The sequence below is a fragment of the Peromyscus eremicus genome, chromosome 20, assembly GCF_949786415.1.
Source record: "Peromyscus eremicus chromosome 20, PerEre_H2_v1, whole genome shotgun sequence".
Classification (NCBI taxonomy): Eukaryota; Metazoa; Chordata; class Mammalia; order Rodentia; family Cricetidae; genus Peromyscus; species Peromyscus eremicus.
The window spans coordinates 5242287-5259417 of NC_081436.1; the positions used below are offsets into that span (position 1 = coordinate 5242287).

General features: G+C 45.2%; 1 protein-coding gene across 1 annotated transcript; it reads left to right on the plus strand.

Moving 5' to 3' along the window:
- Positions 1–15610: 15610 nt before the first annotated feature.
- On the plus strand, positions 15611–16528 carry LOC131897186 (olfactory receptor 8S1-like). Its single transcript, XM_059248088.1, has one exon. The coding sequence runs from the start codon at positions 15611–15613 to the stop codon at positions 16526–16528; it is 918 nt and encodes a 305-aa protein (XP_059104071.1).
- Positions 16529–17131: the final 603 nt, after the last annotated feature.

Here is a 17131-nt window from a genome sequence, read left to right on the forward strand (position 1 = left end):
TCATTCAGTAGTGAGTTGTTCAGTTTTCATGAGTTGACATACTTTCTGTGTTGCTGATATTCAGCTATAATCCATGGTGATCAGATAGGGTATGTGATATTATTTCAGCTTTTGTTTTCTCTTTTGTATCTGTTGAGACTTTCTTTGTGGGTATGTAATCAATTTTAAAGTAAGTTCCAGGATATACTGAGAAGAAGTATATTCTTTTGTGTTTGGATGAAATGATCTGTAAATATTTGTTAGGTCCAATTGGTTTATTTAGTTAGCTCCAGCATTTGTTTAGTTTTTGTCTGGGTGACCTAAGTCTCCGACTATTGCTGTGTAGGGATCAATATGTAATTTAAGCTGTAGTAGTGTTTCTTGTTTTGAACTTGAGGGTCCTTACATTTGGTGCATAAATGTTCAGAATTGCAGTGTCTTCTTTGTGGATTTTTTTCTCTGATAAAAATGAAATGTCCTTTCCTATCTCTTCTGATTAGTTTTGGTTTGAAGTCTATTTTTATCAGATGTTAAGATGACTACATCTTGTTGCTCGTTGGGCCCATTTGCTTAGAATATATTCTTCTACCCCTTTACCCTGGGGTGACTTTTATCCTTGATGTTGAGGTGTGTTTCTTGGATGCAACAGAAAAATTGATTCTGCTTTGTAATCCAATCTGTTATTCTGTGTCTTTTTATTGGGACTTGAGGCCATTAATATTGAGAGTTTTCAATGAACAGTGTTTATTGATTATTGTTATTTTTATAACAAGACTATAGTGTGGGTTCCCCCTTTTGATTTACTGTTCTATGATTATTTATTCTTTGTGTTCTCTTGGGTGTTGTTAACCTCTTCAGACTGAGGTTTTTCTTCTGGTACCCTCTGTAGAGCTGGATTTGTAAATATATACTGCTTAAACTTGTTTTTTATCTTGAAATATTTTTTCTTTCTCCATCTATTATGACCAAGAATTTTGCTGGTGTAGTAGTCTGGGCTGGCATCTGTGGTCTCTTAGAGTGGGTAGAACATCCATCCACCCCTTTGGCGTTTAGAGACTTTATTGTGAAGTTAGGTGTTGTTCTAATGAGTCTGCCTTTATGTGTTACTTGGTCTTCCCCTCTTGCAACTTTTAATAACCTTTCTCCATTCTGTATGTTTAATGTTTTGATTATTATGTGGTATGAGGAATTTCTTTACTGGTTCAGTCTATTTGGTGTTCTTTATGCTTCCTCTACCCTGATGGGCATCTCCTTCTCAAAGTTAGGAAAATTTTCTTCTATGATTTTGCTGACTATCTTTTCTGTGCCTTTGACCTGGGTTTCTTCTCCTTCATCTATTCCTATTATTCTTAGCTTTTGTATTTTCATAGTGTCTCAGATTTCCTGGATGTTTTGTGTCTGGAGCTTTTGAGGCTTAACATTTTCTTTGGCTCTCTTCCAGCCTGTCTTCAATGCCCAAGATTCTCTCTTCTATGTCTTGTACTCTGTTGGTGAGGCTTACCTCTAAGGTTTTGTTTCACTTCCTATATTTTTCATTTCCAGTTTTATCTCAGTTTGGATTTTCTCTAGTGTTTCTATTTCTAATTTCATGTCTTTAACTGTTTTCATTATTTCATTCCACTGTTTGTGTTTTCACAGACTTCATTAAGGAGTTTATTCATATCCTATTAAGGTCCTTGAAGCATATTCATAATTGTTGTCTTGAAGTCCTTGTCTTGTTCTTCAGTTATATTACATTTCTCAGAGTTTACTATAGTAGGGTTGCTGGGTTCTGGTGGAGACATATTGTCTTGCCTATTACTGATTACGTTTTTGGCTAGTGTTGAGGTATCAGACTTTGGGATGATGATATGATTGTAGATGTTGATATCTGGTCTTGTCTTTGTTGGGTGGCTGTTCTGTTCCTTGGTTTCTGCTGCCCTCTCTGGATCTTAGGAAAGTGTGATGGCTGAGGATTGCCTGGTAGAGGACACTTCTGTAGGTCAGTGGGTGACAGAGAGGGAAAGAGGAGAGCTAGGAGCTGAGAGGGCCTTCAGGAAAGAGCTAAGAGGATCGTTTCACACCTGGAGATGGGGGCCACAGGGTGCTGGAGGTGTGGTGGGAAGAGAGGATCCCACAGCTGGTTGCAGTAAAGAAATGAATTATCTGGAGAAATAGGGATGAAAGGGCTAGGGGGACTCCGAGTCTGAACCAAGAGTTGTAGTCTCCAGCGAATGGAGTTGGGGCAGGAGGAAGGGCACCTGTAAGCTGGTCATTATAGGGCCAGGGTATGAACAGAGAGATCATAAAGGAGAACGGGAAGGACAGTGTGATTCACTTCCTGAGTCCCTGCCCTGCTGGGGACCCAGGGCAGAAAGTGTTTCTAGATATAGGCAGCTGACACAAAGGGATGGGGGAGGAAGGACAGCTGATTGCAGCAGGGTTTTGTGGAGTCCCTAGGGAATGGAGGTGGGGAGAGTGGAGTGGCCCCTACAAAGCAGTCTGATTGGCCAGTAGCCTGGCAGGAAGTATAGGTGGGATAAACAGACAAAAGAGAATTATGGGAAGTGAAAGGCTGAGTTAGAAGACGCAGCCAGCTGCCACAAGCCGCGTGGCAACTTATAGATGAATAGGAATGGGTTAATTTAAGATGTAAGATCTAGCTAGCAAGAAGCCTGCCATGGCCATAGAGTTTATAAGTAATATAAGTCTCTGTGTGTTTACTTGGGTCTGAGTGGGACTGGAGAAAACTCCAGCTACACATGAGAGTCTGCCAAAGGATAACAAGGATTTATTAAGATATAAAATGGAGAACTATGGATTCAGAACAAAGTAAACAGCCATCGACATTCTCCGTTCTGCCCAGGGGTGAATGGAACCAGCTGTTCAGTCTCCGAACATCTGAGAGGGAGGGGGGAGAGAGAGAGAGAAAGAGAGAGAGAGAGCGCTCCCTCCTCAGTTTTAAGCAGCCAGGTACCCAGAAAAACCATGCCTCTATCAGGACAGATACCCCAAGGTCATTGGCGGAGTGAATTCCCACAACATCTGAGTTTGGTGCATATGTACTTAGGATTGTGATGTGTTCTTGGTTGACTGTTTTCCTTTATCAGAGAGAAGTGTCCTTTGTCTTTTCTGGTTAATTTTGGTTTGAAGTCTGTCTTGTCAGAAGATATCAGGATAGCGTCGCCTGTTGTCTCAAGGTCCCACCGCCTTCCTCCGCCCGTCCACTCAATTGCGGTGCCCATCCTTAAGGTCAGACGGGTTTCTTGAAGGCGACAAACAGATCTAGTTTCTCAACTCTTTAAACTCACTTGTGGTTTTGATTGGTGAGTTGAGGGCACTAACGTTGAAAGTTATTATTAAAAGGTTCGTGTTGATTGCCATTTGTTTCTTCTCTGCCATTTGTGTGTCGCTGGTTTTCTTTGCGTGGCCTCTGGTTATGCCGATTCCTGCTTCCAGTATTTTCCGTGGGGCTGGTTTGGTGGGCACGAATTCTTTTAGCCTTCTTACATCACGGAGAGTTTTTTTTCTGTGTCAATGATGGCAGGTAGTTTTGCTGGGTCCAGTAGTCTGGACTGGCATGTGTGGTCCTTTAGGGCTTGCATGGCTCCAAGCTCCTCTAGCTTTTCCAGTTTCCGTTGAAGAGTCGGCTGTCATTATTGATAGAGTTTCCTTACATATGATTGTGTCTTTTCTCTAGGCGCTTTCACTACTTTTTCTGTGTTCTGTGTTTAGAGTTTTTAAGTATAATACGGCACAAGGATTTCCCTTCGGTCTTGTCTTTTGGTGTTCACTGTGTCTCTTGTAGCTGAATGGGCACATACTTCCTTTGTTTGGGGAGTTTTTCTCCTGTGGTTCTGTTGAAGATTTGTTCTAGGACATCAACCTGGGATCCTCCCCCTCTTCCCTATCCATGCAAATTCATTTTCTTCCTCTCCCTGGAAAAACAAAAATAAAGAAAACCCTACTAAAAAACAATGAGTTTGATTTATTCTTGCCAACTGCTCCTGGGCATGGGGCCTGCCCTGGAGTGTGGTTAATGGACCCAGTTTCACTCCAGTGAAGAAGACTGATTTTCCCTTCTCTCACAGCAGCTGTTATTTGTGAATAGCTTCTTGGCTATTTGTGCCCACGTTCCCTCCTCTGTGCTATGTCTGGAAAGTGTGGTTTCCTTATCATTGTTCATCACCTCTGGCTCTTAAAATTTTCCTGCCCTCTCCTCCACAGAGATCCCTAAGCCCCGAAGGAAGAGATATGATAGACATCCCGTCAGGGATGAACACTCCAAAGTCTCCCATTCTCTGCACATTGATCAAATGTGGGTCTCTGTGTTAATTACCATTTTCTTCAAGTAGCTTCTTTGATGAGGGTTGAGAGAGGCACTGATCTATATGTCATTGGGAGTAATTTTATTGCTATGTTCATTTGGTAGAGTAATACAAGTAGGTTTTCCTCTAGAGACCATGACCTATTCTTGGCCACTTTACCATTGTCAGGTGTGAATTCCATCTCATGAAATGGCCTTAAATCCAATAATATAAAAACATGATGGGTTACACCCTTAACATTTGTTCATCTATAGGTGACTCCTTTATCCTCCAACAGGACTTACTGACCTTCTAGCATATGAGCACTAGCCAGCAGGGGAGAAGCTTCCAGTCGAGTACCAGCTGAATCTCTCCATGTTGGATGGCATTAGTAGGTGGCATCTTCAGCAATCAGGTCTTATTATCAGGTTGTGGTTGGAAACCACCAGCAGTGCCAGTATCCTGGAGAGCTGGGGGTGAGGGCCTGACGGGACCCCTTTGGCCTAGGAATCAAAAAGATGTAACCCATTCTTATTCTTGGGGCTTTTATTTGGTAGCATAGGACATCTAGTTGGGGTATTGCCTCCCCTATTATATGGCAGCTCCATTTAAGTCATTTTTATATATGAATATATTTTAGGAAGCTTCAATAGTATTAGGTTTTCATTTGAGAATTTTATACAATATGTTTTAATCGTATTCACCCTCACTTCTCCCTCTAAGCTCCTGTGTATTAGTCAGGGTTCTTTAGAGAGATAGAACTGATGGATGAGAGTGTGTGTGTGTGTGTGTGTGTGTGTGTGTGTGTGTGTGTGTGTGTTATTAGAGTGACTTGTAGGCCGTGGTCCAACAATGGCTGTCTCCTTACAGAAAAGCCAAGAATCCAGTAGTTGCTCAGTCCACAAAGCTGGATGTCTCAGCTGGTCTTCAGTCCATATTGGAATCCTGAAGAAGTACTACTCACACACACTGAACCATTTCAGCCTTCCTAAGTATGAAGGGTCACAAAGATGAGGGATGGTATTTCGTAACAACAAAAAAGTCAATTGAGGTGGCCTCGGTGAAGAAGATGTAGAGTGTTAGGCGCAAGATAATAACAACCAGCTATCTGGAGGCTGGTGTTAGCATTGCTTTGTTCTGTTAGCATTTATTAAGCTCCTGCTGTATACACTGGACTGAGACAAAGGTAACTGCAGGAGAAAGCAGCTGCTCTGTAGTCACCAGTGGCGTTTGGGAGAGTCATGCAGTGAATGCTTGCACGGGGCAGCGATGGAGGTGGGCACAGCTGGCGGTCACAGAAGCACAGCAGCAGATGAGCGTTTGCACAAACGAGCCTGTCCTCTCTACCACCCTAGTGATAAAATCCTGTATATGTTTAACTCAAATATTTTGATGTTGGTAGCTCGGGGCTTTTCTGTTTTAATGGCTCTTCTATACCACTCAACAAATATTCCCTAAACCCAGCCTATTCTCCCAGTTAGCATGAATAATTTCAGAGTGAGGCTTTCAGCAATTTGCACAGGTAATTGGACGTGGCCTTCCAAGTGGAGGCTCACTCACAGCCCCCAGGGCATCTCCCACTCTCTCTCTGCATTTCTGGAACTTTTGATGAGAGGACACTGAAGACAATGTGGGCATCTGGCCAATTCCTTTGGAAGTCTCTAGATGAGGGAGGGAACACACAGTCTCTCCTTGTCCCTGGCAGTTGTTCCTGAGATGAGACTCTGGGGAGGCATTTCCACATGCCTCCTTAAGCTAGGCTCCCTGAGACCTACCAGCAAAGGCAGAAGCTGCTGAGGCCTGAAGAAACCAATGTGGATCTGTGGTAACAAGACCCCAAGACACCTGGACAGAGCTGCACCCCCGCATCCTGCCCTTTACTTAATGATGCTCGGTGGGACCACAGTTGTTTCTCTCCAGGACAGAAGGTTAGTGCCACTGTGGCTGGAGAGAGTGCCAAACAGAAAGATGGGCTAACGCCAGAGGAGGCAGGGCCTGAAGGAGCTCTGAGCCAGGCTTGCCTATTCCACCAGAGAGAGAGACTCACGTAAGCCAAGTGCCTGTTGGTCCCTGGCCAATAGCACAGAAGCTTGACTTCTGAAGCTCAGTGCTTCTGACGGCTCTCGGGCCAGTAGCAGCAGTCCAGCCCAGCCCAGCCCAGCCCAGCCCAGCCCAGCCCAGCCCAGCCCAGCCCAGCCCAGCCCAGGAGGTCATTAGGAAGCATCCAAGTCTTGGATCCCATGCTCAAACCCTGATTGCTGCACCCTTGCCCTGGAGTTCTTGGTTTAGTCGGTCTAGAGTGAGTCCGAGAATTTGCCTTTCTGATGACTTCTTGGATGCTACATTCTGATGCAACATTTGCTTTTGTTTTGTATTGTCCAATGCAAGCACGGTGTCCTCAAGACCCAGGCAGAGACTTTTCTTTGGCGCTATTTGGTACCAAGCTTAAGGCCCACTCCTTTGAGTTCTAGTATGTGGTCCTAATGACCATCTCTCATCCCAAGCGCCCCTAGGTTGATCAGATTTGATTTAATTTCAGTCTATGGGGTGTTCGATGTGTGCCTGGGACATGCTACAAACAAACAAACAAACAAACAAACACAAAAGAACTCAGGTTCCAAAAATAGGATCAAACCCAAACGTCAGCAAGTCATTAAGGACTCTTTGCTGACTGGTCCTCTTAATGATGACAGCATCCTGTCAATAGGAGGCATGTTTTAGACAAGGAAACGGGAAACTGGCTTCCCAGAGTCACACACAGGGTGAGGAGTGGAGATGGGATTCCTATCTGACCCTGTTTGACCACCGACATCCACACCGCTGACCCCTAACAGTGCACACTCAACTATGGTCTCTGCCTGGGTGATTTTTCTTTCATCCATCTGCCTTACACTTGTTCATGTATATAGACTTTTCTCACCATCTGATACAGACTGATCTTCCTTCCCTGAGCTCACATGACAGTTTCGACACACTCCTTACATAGCATTATAGTTATAGCTGTCAGTGTATTTTCCCTCTTCACTGTGTGGTAGGTGTGTTAGAAGCACGGCCTGTCTCATTCGCCTTTATATCCCAAGAACCTAGAAAAAAAATCACTGTGGCCTGGCATGCTTAAATAAATGTGCTTGTCCTCCTTGATTGAGATGAGAGAGAACTTCATAGGCTTAAAAACTGTGACTTAATGAATATGAGCTGCTAACAGTAGTACTTCAGAGATTTGTGTGCTTTATATAAGATGTGAGATGAAGGCAAAGCAAAACATTGAAAACGTGGAACATGGAAAAGAACTTAAAAATGCTATTTAAATGTGAAATTCAGTGAGGTACTTACTATGACCATGACTATTCTATAAATAAGGAAAGTGAGTGATAAAAGGCCCAGTAACTTACACACACACACACACACACACACACACACACACATACATACACACACACACACACACACACACACACACACTGAATCTTATGTAACACAAGAAGAACAGAGCCTATTGTCCAGACCTGATGTAAATGTCCATCAGTCTTTCTGTACAGTCAGTCATCACATGTGAGCTGCTCACTGTTCTGGGACTTCTCAACTCCAAGTTCTCTCACAACTTAGGTGATTTTCTCAGTCTCTCCGTGCACAGATCTGGGGGACCCAAAACAAAACCTTCTTCAATGCTCTGCCGGTGTCCCTGTCTATTTCTCTCTAAGATCTTAGTTTTTCCAGTGTGCTAACATGGCTTCTGTGACTACCTGTCAAAACCCCTTTGAAGAGTGAGCTTGTAATTGTGGGAACTTGTCGTTCTAAAGGTGTGCCACTAGGGGGCAGTGGGAGCCTAGCAGGAGGGCTGAAGGTGCTGGAATGTTTATTCTCCTGTCTTGCCACATTTATAGCCTTCACTTGGCAATGTTTAATCAGAAAGTGACAGTGGCTACACAACCCTGTATTAAAACCATTTATTTTTTAATTTTTGAGATTATGATATAATTGCAGCATTTCCCCCTCCCCTTTCCTCCTTCCAAGCCTTCCACTATATCTACTCCATGCTCTCTTCCAATTCATGGCTTATCTCATCCACTGTTATGACATGCATATATGTGTATATGTGTATAATGTTACTTGTATGTATGTTTTCAGGGCTGACCATTTGTCATTAGATAACCAGTTGATGTGTTCTTTCCCATGTTTAATGTGTGTGTGAAGCAGGTACCATGCAAAATATTTTAGAGGTGAATAAACTTGAGGATAAACCCGATTCTTGACTGTCTGTAAATTTCTAGCTATGAGACGTTAGATAAATTAGTTTCTGTGAACTTCAGGACGTGTATACACATATACGTATATGAACCAGTCAGACTTCAGTACTACACCAAGGTGTGCTCTGTTCTGCGGCTGGTGATTTGTCTGCCGCTGTATCAGTTTCACAACATCTGTATCTATAGTGGTTTGAAGGAGATGCTCCCACAGTCTCGGGCATCTGAACACTCGGTCCCGAGTCAGTGGTGCTGTTTGGGGAGATTTGGGAAGTGCAGTCTTGCTGGAGGAAGTACATCACTGGGGATGGGCTTTGAGAGCAAAAGCCGCAGGTCACCTCTGGTTCCGCTACTCCGTACTCTGTGATTGCATTTTAAAGATGTGCGCTCTCAGCTCCCTGCTCCAGCTGCCGGGTCACTTACTGCCATTCTTCCCCATGATGACGGACTTTCATCCCTCTAGAACCACAAGATGAATTAAACTCTTCCAATAAGTCGCTTTGGGTCGTGGTTTTATCGTGACAACAGGAAAGTAATAAATGCCATGTCATTTTCATTATCAAATTTAATCCTGACTCTTCCCATTGCTGGCTAAGCCTCCACTGTCTTCCCCTTGAGCGGAGAGAAGTTGGACCAGTGTCCTAGACATAAGCTAACAGAATAAGGACACACTACCTACAGGTACTGCAGCTGCCACTGGGGGTTACAGATTACCACTGCAATCACAGACAGTTTATACCGGGAGCTGTGCCCAGAGCCCATCTCCTTTGAAACATCATTTCCTTCATATCAATTATGAGCTTTATGTCTGAGAGGGCCGGGGAGCCAGACCAGAACCATCACAGGTTTCTAGTAGCCCTACCAGGGATCAGGCGTTAGTTTCCATTTACTGGTACAGGCTGGAGCTGAGCAAGCTGTTCTTGGGAAGATCACAACTCAGGGGCAACCAATCAGCAGGCACCCCCCCCCCCCAGCCTTCTGCTGCCTCAGCAGGAGCGCCCCCACAGTCTTCTGTTAACTAAAGATAGTTTTTCCTACCCTGCAGCTGGAAGGTCCCTAACCACTAGGACCTCCCACCAATCAGCCCCCAGACTAATCTTTCCTCCACCAATCAGCACCAGATTAATCCCTTCTCCCTGGAATCCCCCTAACTCTGCTTAAAAGGAGCCTGTGACTTCCCTTCGGGGTTACTATTTGCCACCCCAACATCTTGGAAATAATAAATGCTCTTGTTGATTGCATACGTACTGATGGGCTTTCTTGGGGCCTTCTCTTGGACCCTAACAATGCTCACCCCCAAGAAGGCCAATAATCACGTCATGAATAGAATAGCGATGTCTACCATTAAAGTGATTTTTACAGGAGCACCAGCAAAGCTTCCCACCTGCCACAGGATTCTCTTCTTTCCACTTCAGGGTATCTTCCCTCATCCCCAGAGTACCACCTGGTAGACTTAAAATAGTGTAAGCTGGAGATTTGTTTCATTCACAGCCAGTACAACTCACAACCACAGACAACATGCCATGTCACAACAACGATCGCTATTCATGCTTAGCGTACTGTCAACACATCACGTACGTGACTTTATATCATCCGCTGCTGCTGCCCCTTGACTCTAACTAATCAGTGAAGGGTATAGTCCTTCACTGTAAACTCTGGACTCTCTCCTGTGGAGCAATACCACAGGGCTTGCTTGGATGCCAGATCCACTTACAGTGGCAGCAAAACCCTGTCCCACTCTTCTCGCCCACAAGTGAATACAAGTGAATTTTGAACAGTTGGTGTATCAAAATGCTACCACAGTAAATCCATAGTCTGGAGCCGGATGCCACTTACAATGGTGCCCGCAACAAGCCACCATCTGGTCATCAATCCGTCATTGTTTACCATCAAGACATCAGCCCTTAATAGCAAGTCAATGTCACAGGAGTTAAACTGGTCATTATACTCTGAACAACTGATGTGTGGTTTCAATGAGAAATGTCCCCCACAGTCTTGAGCATTTGAATGCTTGGTTGTTAGTTGGTGGCACTGTTTGGGGAGGTTATTATTAGGTGGTGCAGCCTTGATGGGTGAAGCATGTCACTGGGACCAGGTTTGAGAGAAGAAGCCTTATGCCAATTCTAGTTCAGTCTTCTCTGTACCACACTCATAGTTGAGATATGAATTCTCAGTTTCTGCTGCTGCCACGCTTCCATGCTAGGATGGACTCTTATCTTGCAGGAACCATCAGCTCAAATGATCTCTTCCATCTCTAAGTTTCTTTTGGCACTGTTATTCATCACAGCCACAGAAAAGGAACTAACACACAGTGTTAACTGCTTCCAGAGATTTCTATCCTTAGGTATTATTGTATAACAGGCCTTTCTTATGATACTAGCTCTCTAATAATGACAGAGACTTTTTATTAAGTATGAAAGCTTTGCCTTAGCTTAGGTTTGTTCCCAACTAGCTCTTAAAACTTAAATTAACCATCTATATTTATCTGCATTCTGCCACGTGGCCCACTACCTCTCCTCAGTACTGTTTGTCTGACTTCCTCTGTGTCTGGCTGTGAACCTCCTGTGTCTGTCTGGTGAATCTCCCAGGCTTCCCATTCTTTCCCACAGTTCCTATCTCTTCCTGGAAGTCCCGCCTATCCTCTCATGCCTAGCTATTGGCTGTTCAGGTATTTCTTAAACCAATCAGAAGGTGCCATAGGCAGGTGAGGAAGGACCGAGACACAGTGCACAGAAAGATCATCCCAACACTCTTGTGAGCAATCCACACAAGCTCTCTAGGGGCGGCCCTTCAGAGCTGGCACAGAACACACTCAGACACCAAGTTCTCAGCACGAAGGAGATTTATTACCCCAGAGGGACCAGCTAGGGGGTTGCCTCTAGACTGAGCAAAGGCAGCTGCAGGTGTTTCTGCAGAAGTGGCTTTTAAGGAGAAAAAGGGGAGTCTTTGCTAGGATGGGTTGATAGGTCCTGATTGGACAGATAGTCAGTGTAGACAAATCATGAATTTTGGTTGCTGGACCCCTTGTTTAGTCTCAGGAATGAGTCAGTAGCCAAATAAGGGATTAGACCTTGGGGGCTATCTTTAGGAATGTAATCTAACGGTTTAGCAAGGGAGAGGGAAGGGGGGTGGGCAGAACCTGCCAGAGCCATGCTTGCCATGTTTGGGCCTGCTAGAGAGCTCTGTGATGACAAGTCACATTGGGAAATGTCTTTACAATGCCACAAAACATACAAAGGGCACGCTCTAAAGTTCTCAGTTTGATGCAGGAGTTAACACATTGCCAGAAGTGATATTGTAAAGAAAATGGAGTTCTAACCAGTTCACATTTCACAATGCATGCTTCTGATACTTGCGTTCTGTCCACCTCTCCATTTTTTTTTTTTTTGGAGTTACATCTGTTGTCCCTTTTCCTATAAAACAGAAAACCTTGTTGACGTTTTTCTTGGGGATGAATATCTTTCTGACTGAAGGCAAGTGCTCGCAGATGAAGGAAAAGAGGAATGACCTCTGTCTGAGCCCATTTCTCTATATAAACATGTCTAAAATACTCATCAGATCTGGGTCTGGGTCAATGTTTACCCACAGCCCTTCATTATCTTTAGAAATAAAACCTATTTCTTGTTTGTGCATTTGGATGAAGGCATGATGTAAGAGAAATCCTATTGGTGCATTCCAAGAATCCTGAAACTTGATTCCTGTAAGGCCATTGTTACAGGGGCCTTTCAGCTCCTCAGAGCAGCATGGTACAGGACTCAGAAAGCAGCCTCCCCTCACAGCCTCAGAAGCAGGAGCCAGGGGGAGGACAGCAGGGATGGGGAGTGCTCAGCCTCACCAACAACCCTTTCAGCTTGGGCTAGAGGAGGGAGGAAAGAGATCTCCAGAGCTTCACATCCCTGGATTTCACATTCTGGCTGCCCTCAGCTGGCCAGAGTCTGTGTGCAGCTGCTGTTCCCTCTCCCTCAGCCTGTAACCTTAATGCCATTTGCAAAGTCCCTTTCCCATGGCAGGACCTTTTCTTGCATGTCTGTAGGCTTCAGAGGTTAAGGTGTAGCCATCTCTTGGGAGGGCACATCCTGCTGGCTTCAGAAGCTGCATTTTTTTTTTTTTTTTTGTTTTTTCGAGACAGGGTTTCTCTGTGTAGCTTTGCGCCTTTCCTGGAACTCACTTGGTAGCCCAGGCTGGCCTCAAACTCACAGAGATCTACCTGCCTCTGCCTCCCGAGTGCTGGGATTAAAGGCGTGCGCCACCACCGCCCGGCTAGAAGCTGCATTTTGACTTTAGTATCACGTATATAAAGAGGGAGCTTAGGAACGGTACAAATGGCACCTTTGAACTCAAAACTCCTTATTTTTGAAAAATAACCTGAAACACACACAGCAGGTTTATAATAAGTGAAAATGTCCGTATTTTATCGTATCAAATGCAGTATTGGAAGTCAAGTCAGAAAACATTAAAAAAGTAGTGGGAGAATGTAAAAGGAAAATTCTCAACTCCAGAGAAGGAGACGTTTAACTACCAGACTGACTTCTGAAGAACAGAAATGTCCATCAAGCAAGGAAATAATAGGATGGTATCTTTGAAATATCTTTTTTAAAGTTACCCATTAGGCCAGACATGGTGGTCCGCAGCACTTGAAAGGCAGAGACAGACAGATCTCTGTGAGTTCCAGGTCAGCCAGGGCTACATAATGAGACCTGGTCTCAAACAAAATTATCCTGTCCCTGTCTGTTAGTCATTACCCATCATGCACATGTGCAATCACACATACAAGATTACTGCACGATAACCCATAATCCATTAGCCAATGGATAATTAAAGTGGTAAAAACCCTAAGAATAGAATCATATAGAGACTTAAAACACAGAAGTGAACGTCACTAGAAGACTTCCGCTAAACGGAGCCTTGAAGAGGCCCTTTCAAGAAGAGGGGAGATGCTTGGGGGGACATTGTTCCCCTCATGCCCAACTCCTGGCTCCTGAGCACCTCTTCAGCTGTGTCTAGTTAGTGTCAAGTCATCCGCTGTGATCTTGGTTTAGCTACTGAGCTTTTTAATCCTGGGTGCAGGTGAGTTGAGTAAAAAAGTGAGTACGTTGGTAAATGCAAATTATCACTGACTACATAATAATTATGTTATATAATATATCTGTATATATTATATAGTAGATCTAGAAGTAAAGCATTGAGAAAATGGTTTAAAGTAAGCTGTGATTCATTTAACCTCAGTGGGAATTCCCAGGGGAATCATTTAGTAACCATTTTAGCCAAAGAGCACAAATCTGCCCCAGGAGGCGCTTTTCTAGCAACCAGGAGACCCGGCTGTCCCCTGGGCCTTCAGGTCATTGCTTGTTTGTCCCATTGGCCACCCTAGCACAGTGGCCCTTCTTAATGGCTAGATCTGAGGCTCCTCTGTTAGGACTGTGCTGTCAGCAGTATATTAGCAGCCAGAGAGAGATGATTGTATAATTGTGCTAGAGGGACTGTGAAAACTTTGCTGGGATACTCGTTAGGAGCTTGAAGTTTTAAGGTTTTCCTTTTCTTTGTAGTTAACCCTATAAAGGGGCCGTTCATGCTGTCAAAATTCAGAAAGGCTTATTTGAGGGGTGAGCGCGCGTCTTTACGTAGAAAAGATCTTAAATAGGAGTGAGTGTCAGTCCCTGAGACCGGACGGTTCTACACAGTCTCATGATTTTCTCCGGCCTTTAGAGACATGCCAAACACCTTAGAAAATGGAAGACATCCACACAGGGAGGAGACGGAGCACGGTAATGCTTTTCCTCTGACCCCCGCCCCCCACCATGGTTTCCTCTGTGGCTGCTTTCCCCAGGGTGTCCTAGGGTCCACCCTTCTAGCCTTTTCTGATCAGGCACTTTCCCCCGTCTCCCAGCCCTCTCTGGCTCCTGGCTGGCAGCGGTATCTTCCTCTCCGGTCCAGAAAGTCACTTCTGTTATGTAAGAAGCTTTGATTTGCTCCGCAGGACAATTTCTGTCCCTTTTTAAATAAAATTAAAGATGAATTGGGGGGTGAGGAAAGAAAACTGGGTAACTCTTCAGCACCCCTGCTGTTTTTAACACCGAATCAGCAAAGGCTTGCAGCCTTCCAGAGTAGCTAGGTTTTAGCTTCTGTCTTTACATATGCAGCAGCTGAGATGCGATCTACAGGTTCAGGTAGGCTAGTAGGAGAAAGCCGTGCACGTATCAGGGGTGGGGTAGACTCAGGGAAACCTGCGATTGGTAAAGAAATCCAAACACACTAGGTGCGGTAAGTAGCCACACATGGAGCTATCCGTGTGCCTGCTAGTTGTAGCTCCGAGGTCTGTGGTAGTACGGAGCAGGGGACAGATCTTTCCAGTTGACAGACTTTTGTCCTTTGCTACATCTGCTCTAACACAAGCCACGGCTGTAAAACCCCTGGCTGGTCTCTAACAAGGCCAGCACTCTGAGAAGCAGAGCTACAGGCTGTTCCCTCCTGAGCCGTTCATGGGCCCATTCACTCATCAACGCTTTATTTTTATTTAGAGGTAATACACTTTGAACCACTTTGAGCCATTTAGATTTGGATACACTTCTGTGTCCCCTTCCGAAAATGTTCCTCCAGACAGGTCCTTTTGGGAAAAGGGCCACTCGGACTGTACCTAGTTGGGACAATAGCCAAGCACACAGTGACGACAGTCTCAGAGTTGTTTCCACTAAAAACTGGGACTGGGAATCGGAATACACGAAGCTCTGAGAGCAGTGAAATTGCAACTCCAGGTTTAAAAAAAAAATGATGACTTTAATCCCGTAAATTTCACAAAGCTCTTACACACCACCCCTGATTCCAGACAGAGCACAGCTTCCAAGTTGTCCCACCTGAAAACATCCTCGTAAGATTTTCACTCTGGCCTTTGTGTCGGAGGGAGAGTTTCCCATCCTTAAAGGGATCTGCAGAGGCGCCGAGGCCCTGCTCCAATGACCTAGGTTAAGTTAATCATTATTTTTCAGCGCTTAGTTTTAAGTGGCGTGAAACTGAGAAAGAGGGACAGACACTCACATGTTTGTTAGGCGTAAGACGAGGCGCCACCATTTTATCTCTCACATTTCGAAAGAAATGTTGAGGGAGATGAGGAACCACAGCACGGTCCTGGAGTTCATCCTCCTCGGGCTGCCTGGTGATGCCCAGACGCAGGCTCTTCTCTTCGTGCTCTTCCTGGTGATTTATCTTCTGACCCTCGTGGGGAACCTGCTGCTGCTGCTGGCAGTCAGGACTGACTCCCACCTCCACACGCCCATGTACTTCTTCCTGGGACAACTGTCCTTCCTGGACCTCTGCCACTCCTCTGTCACGGTGCCCAAGCTGTTGGAGAACCTCCTGTCTGTGAAGAAGAGCATCTCGGTGGAGGGCTGCCTGGCTCAGGTCTTCTTCGTGTTCGCCACTGGAGGGACCGAGTCCTGCCTGCTGGCAGCCATGGCCTACGACCGCTATGTGGCCATCCGCTCTCCTCTGCTCTATGGTCAAGTGATGAGCAGACAGCTGTGTGCGGGGCTGGTGTGGGGCTCTTGGGGCCTGGCCTTTCTGGATGCTCTCATCAATATCCTCGTGGCTCTGAATTTAGATTTCTGTGAGGCTCAGAATATCCACCACTTCCTCTGTGAGCTGCCCTCTCTCTACCCTTTGTCTTGCTCTGACGTGTCCGCAAGCTTCACCACCCTCCTCTGCTCCAGCTTCATCCACTTCTTTGGGAACTTCCTCCTCATACTCTTCTCATACATTCGCATCCTGCTCACCATCCTGGGCATCAGCTCCACCTCCGGGAGAAGCAAGGCCTTTTCTACCTGTTCGTCCCACCTCACGGCAGTGAGCTTCTTTTACGGCTCAGGGTTACTCCGCTATCTCATGCCAAATTCAGGATCCGTTCAAGAGCTGGTCTTCTCTCTGCAGTACAGTGTCATCACCCCCATGCTGAACCCCCTCATCTACAGCCTGAAGAACAAGGAGGTGAAGGCGGCTGTCAGACGGATGCTAAGAAGATATTTGTAGTGTTTTAAAGAATGGTTAAAAACCAGAGTGATGGGGTAGTGGGTAGAACTCTGTTAAACAGTGCCTGGCCGCCGAGAGTGCCTGGAGAGCTTCGTCTCTACAAATCCTCACCTCTTTTTCTTAAAGGGACTTCAAAAGGCGGAGAGTGACTTCCTTGGGATGGCCCCCGTTTGGCCATACTCAGAGGATAAGACAAACAATTTCTCTTGTGAAGTACTGTATTTAGTCGTTATACAGAGTCTGGTAGACACTGTTGTCTTCTTCTCAGTCTGTCTTCCTCATTCTTCCAGAAACTAGACTACTTGTTCAGAGTGGCTTCAGAGAGACCATTCATCATGGTGTCTCAAAGTCCTTCCCCAACCCTGGTTGGTATTCACTCCTTTGATCGGGGAGGTAGTAGAGAAAAGAGCGCAGGGCCAATGGTAGATCATTTGCTCTAAGAGGAATTTGAAACTTGAGGAGAGATTGTAGGACAAAATGATCTGTCTTTCACCTGGAGCCAATGTGTGTGAGAGCCTCTGCTGTAGGATTGATCACTGGAGTTATCCCAGACTGTCTTCTTCAAAGGCCAGAAACACAACATGAATTTCACATTATGTCATA